The sequence below is a fragment of the Nymphaea colorata genome, chromosome 2 (genome assembly GCF_008831285.2).
Source record: "Nymphaea colorata isolate Beijing-Zhang1983 chromosome 2, ASM883128v2, whole genome shotgun sequence".
NCBI classification, from domain to species: Eukaryota; Viridiplantae; Streptophyta; class Magnoliopsida; order Nymphaeales; family Nymphaeaceae; genus Nymphaea; species Nymphaea colorata.
Window position 1 is genome coordinate 12897811 of NC_045139.1, and position 16730 is coordinate 12914540.

Consider the following 16730-nt stretch of genomic DNA (forward strand, 5'->3'; position numbering starts at 1 on the left):
TCTTTAAATACTGCTATTTCTTGTACTACGTGATTTTGCATTTTTATTCCTGCTTTATCTATCTCAATCCCTATAAATTTTATTTGTTTTTTGCAAATAACTACTTTGTTCTTACTGACAGCTATTCCAGCTTCAGTTGCATTTTTTATGAATTCTTTTAATAATTCATAGTGATCTTCAAGTGTATAAGTATATAGTAGTATATCATCTATATATATAACACAGTTTCATAGACCTTTGAATTGTTGGTCCATGATAGTTTGGAATCTCCTTGGTGCATTTTGTATCCAAATAGTAACACATTCCATTCGTAAGACCCATTAAGTAAGTGAAGGATGTTAATTCTTTACTTTCGTCATCTATTTTTAAATGGTAAAGCCACTTTTGCAATCAAATTTGCTGAAGTAATTATATCCTGAAATTTGTTTTAATTTTAAGATCTTGTTAGGTATTGGGTAGTTATATGTTTTTGTTTTACCATTAAGATTTTTGTAGTCTATCACCATTCTTGTCTTTCCCCTTTTTTGTTTGCTATGCTTATTTACTGTAAAGGCTGGACTACTATGTTTGGAGTTTGATTCTCTGATATATCCTTCTTTCAGTAATTCTTTTGTTTGTTTTTCAAATTCTTCTAAATCACTTGGTACATATCTTAGTGGTGGTTGTGTTGTTATACTATTTTGGTCTATTAATTCTATTTTGTCATATGTTTGATGTTTATTCCAATATTCTAAGGGTTTTTCTAAATAGAATGTTTTTAATTCTTTTTCTATGTTGGCTAATTCATTAATTTCACACATTTGTTAATTTATTGTGTTTATTCATTTTCTGAATATCTTTTGGGTTTCATTACTGTTGCCTTTTATCCAATCTGTTTCTTTCCTTTCTATGATTTTCACTATTAAGGCTTCTATTTTGTGTTTACAAGGTGTAGTCAGAATCAAAGCTTTGTTTGTTATTTGTATTGGTAAGTAATTGTTCAAAAATCTAAAATTGTGTCTTTCCCTTCTAATTCAAAGGCATATATTCTCTCGATCTTGACAATTTTCTTCCATATTTATATTGTAATATTTCTAGTCTTATATCTAATGGTATTCTTTGTTCCATTAAACCCTTTCACTTCTATTTCTATTTTGAGTCTTTCCCAACTTTCTTCAGGTAAACAATTTTGCTTGCAGATATTTATCTATGCACCTCTATATATATACATGGTTATATAAATCCAAAGGTCATCAAATCATATTCTCACAATCACAAAAAACCAAAGATGGATCCGTAGAGGAGGTAGCCAGCTGGCAAGAAACACTAGCAAAACCAGAGTTAGAGCTATCAAAGTAGGATTTTCGTTAAAAACCAGTTTAAAGAATTATTGCATAATGATGCAGAAAACATGAGAGCATGAATATTCTGAGTGTTCAAAAATTTCAGAATTATGTGATGTCAAACTCGAATGAGTACGATGATTCACCTGACAAAGAAGATGTGATTTAAAGGAAGACACAAAGAAGATGTGATTTAAAGGAAGATGCAAAGAAGATGTGACTTAATGGAAGATGGAAAGAAGATCTGACTTAAACAAAAGATGTGACTTAAAGGAAGATGCAAAGAAGATGTGACTTAAAAGGAAGATGCAAAGAATCTCTGATACCACTTTTGCAATCTTTGAAGCTTTAAACATAACTCAAGGTAATTAGCTCTGATGCCACTTAAATATTCTATTCTTACTACATATCAACCAATCGGTTCTGTAAGTATTCTCAAATTTATGCTTCTTTTTCTTTTGTTTTCTATTTGTTTCTTTCTGAGGTACAACGAATGGGTTGCGAATATTTCATGGTGCATCGTTTCTAGGGAAGAAGATCTCTGACTCTCCTGAGAACACCCCAATTATCAGGGACAAAAACAAAAGGACTGCTGAAAACCACTGTAGGTTTTGAATGTGGTTATCAAGGACAAAATCGGAAGGACTGCTGTAAAAAACCACTATAGGTTTTGTATGTGGGAAATGTTAATGATAATATGGCAGATCGGTTAAAGGCGAATGCCAAAATGCATATTGTGCATGCAAATGATGCTATACACCTTAGTCAAAGAAATTATTTGTTGAATCTTTTTAAGCGGTCTTGAGAGGATAGCAATCATTACACATGATGACCAGTTGAAGGAGAACGCCAAAACACCTTAAGATTTGCTTCAACTTCCTTGGTCATATTGTGGGAAAGGGTAAGTTGTGGATAGACATGGAAAATGTGAGGGATATTCAAGACTGGAAACCACTAGCCAATGTGTAGGAGTTGCGTTCCTTTCTCGGCTTGGCAAACTACTATCAGCGATTCATTGAGATGTATTCTTTGATAGCTGCGCCCCTCAATAATTTATTGAAAAAGAACCGAAGTTGAGTTTGAGAATAACTTGAAGGAGATGCCTTTGATCAATTGAAGAGGGACCTCATGCAAGAGCCTATGCTCAAGCTATCCGACCACACCAAGAAGTTTGAAGTTCACACTAATATTTCAGATTTTTGCCATTAGAGTGTTGATGCAGGAAGGTCACCTTGTTGCTTATGAAAGCAAGACACTTAAAGATGCAGAGCGGTGTTACTCTGTGCATGAAAGGGAAATGATGGCCATTATCCACTGCCTTTGCACGTGGAGCCATTACCTGTTGGGAGCTAAGTTTGTGGTGGAGACGGATAATGTAGCCACAAGCTACTTTCAGACACGAAAGAAGTTGACCCCTAAGCAAGCCCAATGAAAGGATTTTCTTGCGGAATTTGACTTTGCCTTCGAGTACAAGGTAGGAATGACTAACGTCGTAGTTGATGCGCTAAATCGAAAGGTAGAGCTGGCTGTTACTCAGACAGAGGCATCCAAAGTGCAGCTTGAACGTGCTCTTAGGGCGGATTCAAGAAGACATGAGGCAGGACCCTATGGCTAAGCGCTTAGTCGCAACAGTTGAGGTGGGAATGACGCAGCGATTTTGGCTACATGATGGACTTCTGATAACAAAGGGTGGATGTGTGTTTGTACCTAGGTGGGGCAACCTTCGATGAGAGTTGCTGAAAGAATTCCATGACTCGTTGTAGGTAGGCTATCCTAGCTAGGAGTGGACAAGCTCCTCGAATGTGGCTATTACTGGCCACAAATGTGAGATGACGTTGAGGCGTATGTGAAAACTTGTTTGATTTACCAGCAAGGCAAGGGGACGAACTAGAAGACTGCTGGCCTCTTGGAGCCTCTTCCTATTCCATAACATCCATACGATTATAGAAGATGTATCAAGATTTATACGTGTAATATCAAATTGATTCTGTAATTAATTCTCAAATGATAAATAGATAAACTCACTGCACACGCAAATGTGTGAACGAGAAACTATTCAAAATATTTTTTGAGATACCATTTTAACATGGTATCAGAGCCACTCGGTTCCTAAAGCTGTGTTCTCTTGTGTTTTCCATTGATTCAAAACCGTTGGAACTTATCCATGCTGGCGTATGGGGTCTATCTCCATGTGCATCTAGGGAAAGTTTCTATACTATCTTCTCTTGGTTGATGACCACTCTAGGTTTGTTTGGTTATTTCCTCTCAAGTTCAAACCAGATGTGTTCGATCATTTTGTTGAACTGAAGTCTATTATTCAAAATCAGTTGCAATTGAAAATTAAAGTCCTTCAATCGGACAATGGTGAAGAGTTCATTAGTGAAATGTTTGAAACATATATAGCCATTGAGGGTATTTTTCATAGGTTCTCCTGCCCACACACGCCCCAACAAAATAGGTTGGTAGAATGGAAACATAGACAAGTTGTCAAAATGGGATTATGCATGCTTAGTACTGCCAAATTGTCATCCATTTTGGTCCAATGCTTTTTGAACTGCATTATTCATAATCAATAGATTGCCAAGAAAGAATGGGGAACAAAGATCACTGTATGAAATTATGTTTCATCATCGACCAGACTATTCTACATGTTATCCTGTATTAACAGATTACAACTCTCACAAACTGGAGCCCAAGACCAAGCCATGCATTCTTCTTGGTTATATAGTTAAGCATAAAGGGTATATGTGTTACGATCTTAAGGAGAAAAAACAATGTTTATCAGTTGACATTTTATTTTAATGAAGGCAGATTGCGGGGATATATGATGAAGAGAAATGTGCACCTATTGACGTCAGAAAGTGGAGGCTTTCTTTGTTAAACTCACAACAATCAAACTGGACCACAACCTGTTGCAACCCAAAATTTAGATCCATCACCATCACCCGGTAATCTAAACCAGACCCCACCAATAGCCTCCAGAGAAACCATACAGCCTGACGCATCTACCATACCATTTTTTCATGATGAAAATACTATACAAAGTATAGAACCTACTTCACTTTTTGACAACCTTGGAAGCATATCGACACCTAATCCAACACCACACACCACCTTCACCACGATATCAGTCTGATGGATTGCACGTATGTGGGAATCTTCAAGAACAGAAAAAAAGACGGAAGGGCACAGACGGCGACGGTGAGGAGGATCTGCACGGTGAGGATGCAATAGATCTTTAGGATGAGAAAGAGAAATGGCGAGGGCAACTCGGGGGTGGAGACGAAGGAGAAGGATAAAAAGAGAAAGGGCTAGGGCAGCAACCGGGGTGGAGACGGAGGAGAAGGGGCAGCTTGGGAGTGGAGACAGAGGAGACGGACGGAGGAGATGGAGCAGCTCGGCCGGAGACGAAGGAGAAGGAGAGAAGGAAAGAAAGAGAAAGGGCGAGGCAAGAGGAGCTCGAGGTCGGGGAGAGTCAGCGTTCCTCGATGTGCTGTTCCGTGGTAAACCACGGTACACACTGGAACGTCTCACTTATTTATACCCCTTGTTTTCTGTCCGTTCTGTCTTGACTGTTCTCTGTCCGACGTTTGTGTCGATTTTATCAAAACAGAATGTGTCTGTTCTGTTCTGCGATGTTCCAACACAATCAAACGACCTCTTATGGTCTTGTCATGAAGGACGTAGCATACATGGTTGATTTCCCTACAAATGATGGATGCACAATATTTTAATTGATGAGTCACCCATGAAGTAGCATTGGACTAAAATGAAAGGGAGAAAGAGAAAGGAACTTCTGCCTCTTCAAGTTATCTCTCCCCTCCTTTGTGGTCTTGGTAGCTCTCAAAATTTGACAATGGCAGTTTGCCTTCAATTAAAAAACTACTATTATATTCTAATTTTTTTATTTAAAAATAATTTTTTAAATGAACAATACAGTGGTAGCCGAAATGCTGTATATATTGGGACATTGAGCTTCAGGAATCATAACCAAACCGATTTTGAAAAATGCTAAAAGCAGTATTTTATAAATGGGTTGACAATAGCCAAGAGCAAGGAACAAGTCATGATGGAGAATGGCAAGCATTCGCTTGGTTTAATAACATATGAAATACCGCACTATAACGTGACGGGCAGAGTGAGTTAAATATATTAACGATAATGTTAGATGTTTCTTAAAATTGCGTGAAGCAGTTTTTCTCACTTGTTTATTTATTTTTGAGAGGTTTACAATCCACCATTTGAAATAAAGGATCAAAGCCCCCCATGTTTCTCTTTTTTCATGAAATAACACTCACTAGAATCAAATCCACATTGCACATTCTACGTGATCACATGCCCAACCAGCTATCCTAAGTTATTGCAGATACCTTTTCACCCATTTATTCACCTACTTTTTCATCTTTTTTTTTTTCACAACCATTATTTTGTTTTAAAATTAATGGAAATGAAAAGGGAAAATAACTTTAAAATCGAGTCTTCGAAACTGATTTTGCATGTAAACGATTTATCTTTATTACGGATGATTTTGGGCACGAATAAGTGTCAAGTCCAACACCAGTCCCGGACCAACAAGTTTTAGTTTCAATTAGATTTGGTCAGGCCATAAGGAACTAAAAGCCCCCGACATCGCGTCCCACCCCCGTGATGAATCCCATGCACGGAGTGGAAAAAAGAACCCGATCCACCGAAAGGCTATCAAAAATAGGATTTGGATCCAGATCCATTTCTGGCATATCCCGCTCCAAGGAGACGGCGCCAGAGTGTCGTCGTCGAAACGTTCCTCCGTAGATAAGGCTTTCGTTGCTCCTCGCCCTTCCTCGAGCAGAGCAAAGGCAGAAGAAGAAGCAGCAAGAGAAGAGTCACCCTGCATTTTGCTGCCTTCGTCATAACATATACGGCCGTCTCTCTTTCTTTCTTTCTCTCTCTCTCTCTCTCTATCTACTTCAGTTTCGATTCTTTCCATGATGGTTCTGCAGTATTGGGACAATGTGTGGGATCGGAAACTCAAACCATCATCATTGGTTTGTCCGAATTGAGGCTTGAGAAGATTAAAGAACTAGAGTTTCGTCTAAAGGTGCCACTGTAATATCAAAACCCTCTATAGGCCCTGTACCTTGAGGGTTCCGCTATCGGGCTTCAACATGGCTTCTGCTTCTGCTTCTGCTTCTTGGGTATACCGAGGTTTGGCCTCTTAGTTTGAGTTTTTGACGGTTTCATTTTCTGTGTTTGATCGATTATGGAAATAATTGATCTGTTGTGGGCAGCGGTTGGAGCTTGGAGTTCGGTTTCCGTCGAGAATGCTGGCGAGGGGAGAACAGATACCAAGACGTTTCAGGTTTGAAGTTGTAAATAGTTTGTCTTGCTGTTTTCTTCTGTCGGGTTTTGCATGCCATGTTTGGATGGCAATTATCCCGACCACCAAGCTTTGCATGGATAACGCCATGAAAAAGCGGCTCAGGCAGCTGGATGACAGGGTTAGGACTTGTTCCAGTGTCCTTCAATTTGACACCCTTCATATTCCCCTCTTGCATGTTTGCACCTGCAGTTTTTTGGTAGTGAGAATTTTAGAGTGGTCTCTGTTCTTTCAGTAAACAAAAGTTATTTATTCTTTTTAGGTAAGATTTATACCTTCGATTCAATTGCAAACAAAGAAGTGCAGTTATGCATGGGGTGGTTGTCTGTCTGAAAGGAAAGCCCATTTCTTTCCATCAATAAAGTGTTCAAAGAAGGATGAGTATGTTGATCCATTATCTGTTGAGCGTCCACCTTATCACAGCTACATGGATTCTACTTCTGGAGAGATGGAACCAGCATCTGGTGCACGTGCAAGTATTCCTGGGCAGGAATACTGGCCTGAGGGTACAGTCAACCGTGTAAGAGCTGCAAGGGCTCCTGAACCAGCAGGCAATTCTGAAGGAGAATCTTCATATGGGAAAAAGCCTGGAAGCAGAAGGAAGAAATTCAAGGAAAAGCCATTGGCAGTAGAATCTTCAGACCCAATTGCTGATTCTAGTGATATGCCTGTTCTCGAACCTTCAGACATTGTTTCTGAAGATCCAAAGGATCTCTCAACAGAATATGTTGTTTATCAAACAGCAGAAGAGGAAGAAAAGGGTACTTCTTATGAGCTAGACAAGAAATATGGGCGTCCTCATCCATTAATTGATCCAGATAAGAAGAAGCCATTAGAAGAACCTCTTACAAGTGAAGAGCTATGGTGGAATTGGCGTAAACCTAAGGACACATGGTCTAGATGGCAGCGAAGGCGCCCTGATGTTGAAACGGTGGGTTTGAACTCTGTAATTGTGAATCATTGAAAATTTCTTCTGGAATTAGCATTTGTAGTTCCCATTATCAATGTGATATATCTGCTTGATCGTTCTTCTTGTATTTTCGCAAAATTGCGTACTTCTTCATGTCCTTCTTTTACCTAACCATTTAGCTCATCCTTTTCTTTTTTCTCATTAAATTGAACTGCTGCTAAGAGTTGATTAAGTAGAAATATCCATCCATAGCATCTTGTTGCATCATTTTATAGAACTTTGTAATCCCTTGCAGGTATTTACCAAGGCAATGGCGGAGACAGGACAGATCAAGATATATGGAGATCATCCAACACTCACAGAAACTTCCATTTATAGGGCAAGAAGGCATCTTTTCAAAGAAGAGAGGTCAGTATTTCTATGGCATAGCATTGTTATACTTAGTGTGATTGTAAAATACAACAAGCTTTGGAATATCTGATTTTATATTTTTGGCTGAAGCCTACTTGGGCATATCTCCCAAAAGGCAGATTTCCTGCCTTTCAGAAGAAGACTGCAGTAGGTGGTAATTGGCTGGCTTGTTCTCTTGGAAAACATTTAATTTTTCTGCCTTCATGGAAGTTAGGAAATTTCATGCAAGGTACTTGTTCTCATTCTCATCAAAAGTTCAGGGACATGGTTTAGGGCCTAATATCATGGGGAATTAAATCCTCTTCAAGTGGATAAACTTGCATGTCCAGTATTGCCTACTTGTTGCAGTGTCAGTGTTGGTCCATCAAAATAAGGATTTGCTTGTTTGATATTTCATATTTACACCTTTTCTTCATTTTTAGCCTCTTCTTCAAACTCATGGCCGAGTATGTGAAAACAATGTTGTAAAAAGTGTAACGTAAGCCGTATCGTTTTGGCTTTAAGATACACCGTATCGTAACGTATCGTAAATTTTTAAAAAATATATAAATTAAATCAGAAAAAATTGAAAAAAATAAAAAAATTCGTAAAAAATCAGTAAAAATAAAAAATAATATGTTCTTCATAAAGAACATGTTTTACAGAATGATAGACTTATCATTTCTATAAAGTTACGCCTTCATCATTCATAAACATAAAAATTCATAACAATATCAATCTAGGAACTAGGAAGCACAACAAGTCAACTTAATTTCATAACCACATATTCATAAGTCATAAAATCCATAAGTCTATGAGATACCACATTAAAAAGGAAGTTTTAAATGTTATGTATTACATCACAAGATGATAATGAAATTGTGAAAATGTTCAATGCCAATACATATAAAATGAAAGCATTCTCTGACTCTCATTCATAATCTTCATCTTCTTCATTCTCATCCTCATCTCCATCTTCTTCTTCATCTTCATGAATTTAAATATCCTCACCAACATATGGTAGAAACAATAGATTTCATACCTCACGGAGAAGAAATAAAAAAAACCCCTTTTCTCCCAACGAAAATCAGCCACCCACGCTCAAATCTATGGTTGAATCGATGATTTCACGGTGAAAATCACGGATTTCATGGTGGAAATGGATGATTTCCCTCCAAGGCAGCACTATCTCAATGTTAGAAATGAAGGACGACAGCGTTTTTACAAAAAGAAGTCAAAGAAGTAGACGTTGGGCCCCCTTTTTCATAATAAGCCCGTATTGTACGATACGGGGTCTGTATCTTACGATACCTGTGATACATGAACGATACACCCCCCATTTACGATATGAGGGGTGTATCGTATCGTAAATATTAAACGATATGTACAACACTGTGTGGAAAAGATATGCTTTTATCTTCACAGGAAGATGGACAACATATCACCCTTTTTGTAAGGATAGGAAAAAGAAAAGAGGGCCAGGCCCATAGTAAGATGTTCGGGTGTATACCACTGGATGTGACCATTGTGTCTGTTTTGCTAGACAACAACCCAACTGCACATTTTAAATTGCTAATTTAGATCCTATGTCACATGGGTGTGGGTGCAGTGTGAGTGCGAGTGTGGCAAATTAAAAAAAAAAAAAAGAAACGTTGTGTATGGTTGTGGTCATGGTGCATGCATACATACATATAGAATACAAAATTGTTCCTAAACAAGACAAAATTATCAAGTGATCAACAACTAATTTACTGCCCAAAGTCACATCTTATATTCCAAAATCTGTAGCGTTCTATTTCTTCCCTAGAATATACATATTCTGGCGTGTAGTTTCTGATTTTACAATCTCACTGATAACATAAGTAGGCAGTAAGCAAGTAGCTGTTATTCGTCGATTATTATAAGTTTATAACACATACATACTTATACAGGATAATGTTATATTTAAAATACAAAATTGTTCCTAAACAACACAAAAATTATCAAGTGATGAACAACTATTTTACTGCCCAAAGTCACATCTTTTATTCCAAAATCTGTAGCATTCTATTTCTTCCCTATAATATACATATTCTGGAGCCTAGTTTCTGATTGTACAATCTTACTGATAACATAAGTAGTAGGCATTAAGCAAGTAGCTATTATACATCGAGTATTATAAGTTTATGACACATAAATATATATACAGGATAATGTTATATTTAATATGTATGATTAACAAAACGGGTAACACATATACAAAACTTACAAACAGTATATATATATATATATATATATATTACTGAAACTTGTGCATGGTATACTTATAAGAAAACTTGTTCACTGATTTGTTAAAACTTACAAACAGCACAACATATGTAACCATATGCAGTATATAAAGTTATCCATATGCAGTATATAAAGTTATAAGCAACATATATATCCAGTATTAAACTGTAAAAGTATGCAGTAAAATACTAAAAACAGTATAACCAATGCAGCAAAACAGTAACTAACTGAAAGTGTTTTTAAATAGCATCACTTAAAAAAAGTGAAAAGAGGACAAAAATGTCCCCCACATGGTTTGGCCGCACCCAACTTGTTGCTTAACGTGAGTTGGGTGCACATAAAAAATGGACCATTTTGGCCTGGTGCGGTTTGACCACACTGGGTGCACATTGCCCACACCCAAGGCTGCACCTGTGCCATACCTGCATCGCGTCAATGCGGGTCCTGCTGCTGTTTTGAAGAGTCCTTGTGGCATTGTTTAAATCACTTGTGTAATGACACATTGGGTTCTTTTCCTCCATAAAACAGTGTTTAGATGATTCTTTTGCTCGACCAATCTTGAGAACCCAATGATTCAGACTGTGTAACACTTCTAGCAAACATCAGTTGTCTTTTCACAACTATCATTCCCTTTTGTCTTGTCATTTTCCTTTACATGGAAACCTGTTCTTGAGAACTCCCAAGGTATGGATTTCTAGTGATTGGTTGCCGTTTTGGTTTTCTTAGTTCTCATGTAGTGTCTAACATTTAGTGCTTTGATAAAATTTTCAGTTGATCTTGCTGAAGGCTGCCTTTTAGGCTAATATATTCATGTTGTGCATGTGATACAATCAGGACTCAAATGGCATACTATTGTCGACTTGTTAACCTTGTAATATGGACAAAAAAATGCAGAGATGTCATGCAGATATGCAACAGAAAATTATAAGTGGACAATTCTTCGAACATTCTCGCTAAGTAATTAACTTTAGATAGAGTATGCTGAGATGGGTGAAGTTGGCCGATGCTTTGGTCATGACACAGTGTAATTTGTTAAAATTGAAAGGAGGCACAGTTGGGTGAAGGCCCTAAATGACTTGTTGGGACTAGTAGGTCTAAGTTGGTAAATTGTATATATATATATATATATATATACAATTTACACTGAAAGGAAGAAAGGTGTAGGACTTAATTACTTCTTAATCACCCACCAACTGGTATACACTAGTTAACTTGGTCGACTAGTCATGTGGTCCTTGACTAGTAGGCTGGCATCTGACTGGGGTAACTTGTCTGCTGACTAGTCATCTTGGTTGATGACACACAACACAACTAGGTCTTTTCTATGCGCGTTTGTCGTCATGCAGTGTCAATTGTTGGATTATGTCATGCCATGTGCATGTGGACAGGCTAGAGGACTCATATTTCCTTGCCTTGTGTGGTAGGATTCTTGGACTTTGAGTTTGACTGGATTTATTTCTGTGACACTTTCCATCAGGTTTTGGTACTGAACTCCTTATATATCCTGTATCCAATTTCCGTTTTGAAAAACTGTTTGGCAGATAACATTGATGTGTTATCATTAATCCAGACTACGAGCTGAACAGGAAAGATTGGAAAAGATTGGTGCTATTGCATACTATTCAGAATGGGTTAAAGCGTGGAAGAGAGACACATCCCGCGAAGCAGTGCAAAAACATTTTGAAGAGACTGGTGAGGATGAAAATACACAGCTCTTGACTATGTTCCAGTACCAAACCGATAGAGAATATCGTATCATGATGGGAACTGATAACCGAATTCGCCGTGACCCATTGGCAATGCGAATGAGAGAAGATCAGATAAAAGAAAGTACGCCTCTCCCTTTGTACTTCCTATATTTTTTAGTACATTGCTCATACCTGAGAGCAGAGGCAACTTTGCTAAGTCTTACATTATTAATGGAGAAAGGTCTTATCTTAGATAATGCAATATCTGTTTCCTGTAAGAACCATGTTTGCGGCTGGAGATATCTATGTGTTATAACCCATCTGGTTGGGAAAAACTGTAAATTTGTTTCTCAAGCCTGAGATGTAATAACATCATTTAGTTGTGATTTGCAGTATGGGGAGGTGATCCAGTTTATCCGACTATAAATTACATCCAAGATCCTGATGAAGTCATTGACTATAGGGGCCCAGAATTTCATGAGCCAACACCTAACATGCTAGCATATCTTATGGAGGTATTGCCAATAATTTGTTTATAATTACTGCCATGTAATAACTATCAGAATTTTCTGAGTGTCAAGTGCTGTTTATGCTAAAGCTTTTTGCATGGTTTACCATGGGTTAATTTGGCATGGCTCGACATTCTTAGTTGTGTCGCCTATGCAGATTATCTTTCTTTTCAATGTGTTCAAGCCTCAACTCTGAAGCTCTGACTGTCCGAGATTGGCCCATAGTGACTGGCACACGATACTGCACATCCTTTTGGGGAGTTTGTAGCATCTCAAGAAATAAATCACATTGAGGATGCTTATCCAACCAACTTGATATGGTAAATGGATAAATATTCATCACATAATGATTATAAGTTAACGAAAATAACAAACTTTCAGACAATATGAAAAAATAGAAATGAGAGGATTTATTGTAAGTATAGCTGCGTTGAAGTCTAAATAAAATGATGATGAAGTTAAAATATTTAAATCAACAAAAAAAACTGACTAAAGGTGAGACAATGATGGTCTATAGTATCGTAAAGATTTTTCCATATGATAAATGATAGAGATATTTCTCTGGCTTTTTGTTTTTGTATTTGTATGGTTATGTGCTTCTGTGTGTATGTTTTATGGGTTTAACCAGTTGCAATCTGGGACTGGTTCTTCCAACTCCACTATTCTCTGGTACACTCTCACCTACTTTTCTCTTTCCTTCCCTTCTATTTTCATTTTTGCATCCATCCTCTCCAACCCAGGATAGGTGGATCATAGAAAGGGACAAGGACTTGAAAAAAAATCCAGTCCCATTGTTTGGGACTGGGTTTAGTCATTTTGGATCAGATAGTCCCAGATATCTTTTCCTCTTCTCTCTTTTGTGGCTTCTGCCAGGATCATGGCATCAAGCGCTGCTGCAGCCAGTGCTTCACATTTGGAAGTGAGCTGCTCAACATTTTCAAGCTCTTTGGCATCACTGGAGCTGGCAGCGAGGGCATAGTTGGAGGAGAGGCATGGGCTGGAGGGCATTGGAGAATGGGCATGGGTCGGCAGCTTGGAGGAGGCATGGGTAAGGGGCAGATGAGGGCTTGACTAGAAGACCTTGAGGCTCAAGCCCTTGCTGGATGATGCTTTGCAATATTTTGGCCATTACGCATAAGAGAGGGAGGGAGAGAGGGATGAAGAGAATGGGGGGTTCAAGAACCCTTTCCAGTAGACAAGCCTGCTCTGGCTGGTTTTCTGCTAGAAGACAACAGTCCACGGTTTGCAAATATGCAGTTTCTTCTCTGTCCAAATATCTTTGCTGCCATAAAGGAGAAGAGATGGGAACAGATCCTAGATGGAGAGGCCTCTGGGAGAGGAGGGGAGCTGTATGTAGAGAGAGAGAGAGAGAGAGAGAGAGGGAGAGTTTTTAAGATCGGATGGCCCAAAATGGAGGATCCCTGGCCTTCCAGATCTCCATCTGGATGAATACACATCCTGTATGTACATTTATATTTTTATTTATATTTATATTTATATTTATATTTATATATGAGATATCATTTATGTTACACTTACCAGGATGTTAGAAGAAAGCTTGATTAGAGTTCTTTGCTGAGTGACCATTGGCTTCAAACTCGACCATAGCTCAATAATTTCAGTATAATTCATGGGCATTTCGCTATCCTACAGAAACAAAAAATTGCATTTTGTATTGCAGATTATGCTTCTCTTAAGTTTGTGGCGAAATGGCTGAGCCATCCTCCAGATTGTTTCTCCCGATCTCTCTTTGCTGCACATGTGGGAACATAGTAGGAAGTAAAGTTCCTAGATGCACCTTGATCGCTTAGCTCTTAGACCTATTTTTTTCTTCCTTTAGTAATAGTATAATTGCAGACTTGTTGAATGCTTTACTTTTCATCTGATGTTTCTTCTCTGAAAATTCTGGCTTTCTTCTCTTTCTACTGAGATCTTATAACCTAAATGTCATCCATGCATGTGTTTGACATCTTCAGGAAGGAAAAATCATCTCAAGAGACGAACTACAGAAAATATTGGCCAAAGAAAAAACTGAGGAATTAGAGGTATAAGAAAAGGTTCACCGAGCTTGTTTGTGGTTATGGTCTGAATTTTGCTTTATAGTAAGTGCTGACTTTTCTGCTGCTGTGTTGCTTGTAAAGCGGGTTACTGACATGGATGAAGCAATGGCCCAAGCTGTTGATATCGGTGAAAATGATGATGTGAGTTAATACGTGCCACCAAATCTGGAACTTTTCTTTATCTTAAAGCTTGTGTATATCTTTTACCCAATGATAACCAATATAAATAATGTTTTATGATAAGCAATACCTTTTTTAGGATGAGGATAGTGAAATGGAAGGGGAGGGGGAAGGGGATGATAAGATGGATGAGAAAGTTCCGCGCAATTGGAGTGTTCTGAAGAGTAATCCTGAGCTTCACAAATCAAAGGTGCATTATGTTTCTCTTTTTGTTATGTCCTAGTTCCAAATATATTTGCTGATTTCTGCGTAGTTTTGGTTTCCTTTTATTCATCAGAAATTGCTGTAATTGTTTCAGGAGAAAGGGAAGAAAGATGAGCTAATGACATTAGAAGAGGCTATAGACGACTCCAAAAACCTGACAGATTTCCTGATGGATTTTGATGTTGATGATGACCAGTAACTCGTCATTAGGGAAAGACCAGCAAATGAGGTTCTGTCGCAAAATCCAGTTATATAAGAGTTACTTGTACAAGTAGTGGAATCGTTACAAATTTGGGTGCTTTTAGTTGGAGCTGTCACATACAGCTTCTATGGCTGATTCCCGGAGGAACTAAAAGAGACCCCAGCTTCTGCCCTGCGACAAGAGATTCTGGCTTTGTGAAAGTTTTAATTAACTGGGTGTTGTAAGTTGCCTTTTGCTTGAGCCACTCAAACATTTTCCCCTGTACATTCAAGTTCCTTAAGAACCATAGTTTGACTGTTTTCACTCTTTACTCAATATTCCAATCTCTCTCTCTCTCTCTCTCTCTCTCTCTCTCTCTCTCTCTCTCTCACATACACACACTCTTTAGATTGATGAATTTGTGTTTTCTTTTGTCTGCTGAGGTTCCAATGTTTTCTTGAATTTCTCATAACACATTGATCTGCGTGGACTAAATGATCCTTAAACCATGAATTGTAACTCCAAATCTAAATTATCTCATAAATATAATGAGACTTTCCAAAATCTCATTTTTTAAGCAGATCATACGATCACTGTAAGGTAGGAGAGTTGTAAAAGGTTGGCCAAATACTGTCTAAGTTCAAGCCAGATGTTATTTATGGTCATGCAGTGTCTTGACTCAAGATAGCTGGCTAACTGCAGGTGGTGAACAGAGGGAACCAACTTGAGGGAGGGATTTACGATTGCCTCATGTTTTCTAACTATAGCCATCAAGATACAAGCTACTTGTCCGTCAAGCCCGTACCTGGAAGGTGCATAGTTGATTATTTTAGCTAAGCTAGATGGCTTGAAAGTTATGCTGCAATTTGAATGTCTACCGAGTACGAGTATGGCTTGTGACCCATACAATCATCATCATCCAGGAACATAGACAAAATATCGAAGTATATTTGCTGGTGCTTGCATGTTATTCAAATGTACAAGCGTCCCACTTCTCGAGCTAAAAGACTGAAAGTAAGTCTCCAAACAAGCTAGCGATATTAATATAAGCTAATAAGTTTGGGGATGATATTTGAAACCAAATCGTGTATACAAGGGTCCACTAGGGAAATATGTCAACAGATTCAGGACATTAATAAATGCATTTCACGTCACTTGGTTTCCTACTTTGTCGACAGAAAATACCAGCAAGACAACACATTTTCTTGTTGGTCTACTGCCATCAGTATATATGCTGCATTGACAAGCAAATGCGGAAGCATACTTCCTCGGATCAAGAGGAAGGAGTGTTTTCCATACTGAATATTGAATGACGAGAGAGCGGGGGGCAGGGAAGGGGGCTGGGCTTTCTTGGGATCCCAAACCTAAGAATACCGACCAATATGGTGCATGTGTTGACCAAGTTGAGTTGGACGGATATGCCCTCATATCGGCCAAAAAAGGAATGACATGTTATTTGTCTTCTTTATTTCTTCTAATATAGGTAAAAATGGCTGATACATGCCAATGCATTTCAGCCAAAACTCTGTGTCATTAACTATTAGCTTGATCAATGAACTATTTGATTCATATAAAACACATTGTTTGAATCAATTCAAGGTTGAGCTCGTGGTTATGAGTGCAATTCATTAATGAGCATATATCGATATCATGTGATTTAGC

At 38.1% G+C, this 16730-nt stretch overlaps 1 protein-coding gene across 2 annotated transcripts; it reads left to right on the plus strand.

Moving 5' to 3' along the window:
- The first annotated feature begins 6100 nt into the window (after positions 1–6100).
- Positions 6101–15399, plus strand: LOC116248040 (protein PLASTID TRANSCRIPTIONALLY ACTIVE 12, chloroplastic). 2 transcript variants are annotated; one of them, XM_031620607.2, is made up of 10 exons: positions 6101–6506; positions 6590–6660; positions 6941–7609; positions 7884–7996; positions 11817–12076; positions 12328–12449; positions 14420–14488; positions 14585–14644; positions 14763–14873; positions 14982–15399. In XM_031620607.2, the coding sequence occupies exons 1-10, from the start codon at positions 6467–6469 to the stop codon at positions 15084–15086; spliced, it is 1620 nt and encodes a 539-aa protein (XP_031476467.1). In that variant the 5' UTR covers positions 6101–6466; the 3' UTR covers positions 15087–15399. The 2 variants fall into 2 exon arrangements, with proteins under 2 accessions (XP_031476467.1, XP_049932025.1); XM_050076068.1 differs by lacking the exons at positions 6101–6506; positions 6590–6660 and adding an exon at positions 6667–6799.
- Positions 15400–16730: the final 1331 nt, after the last annotated feature.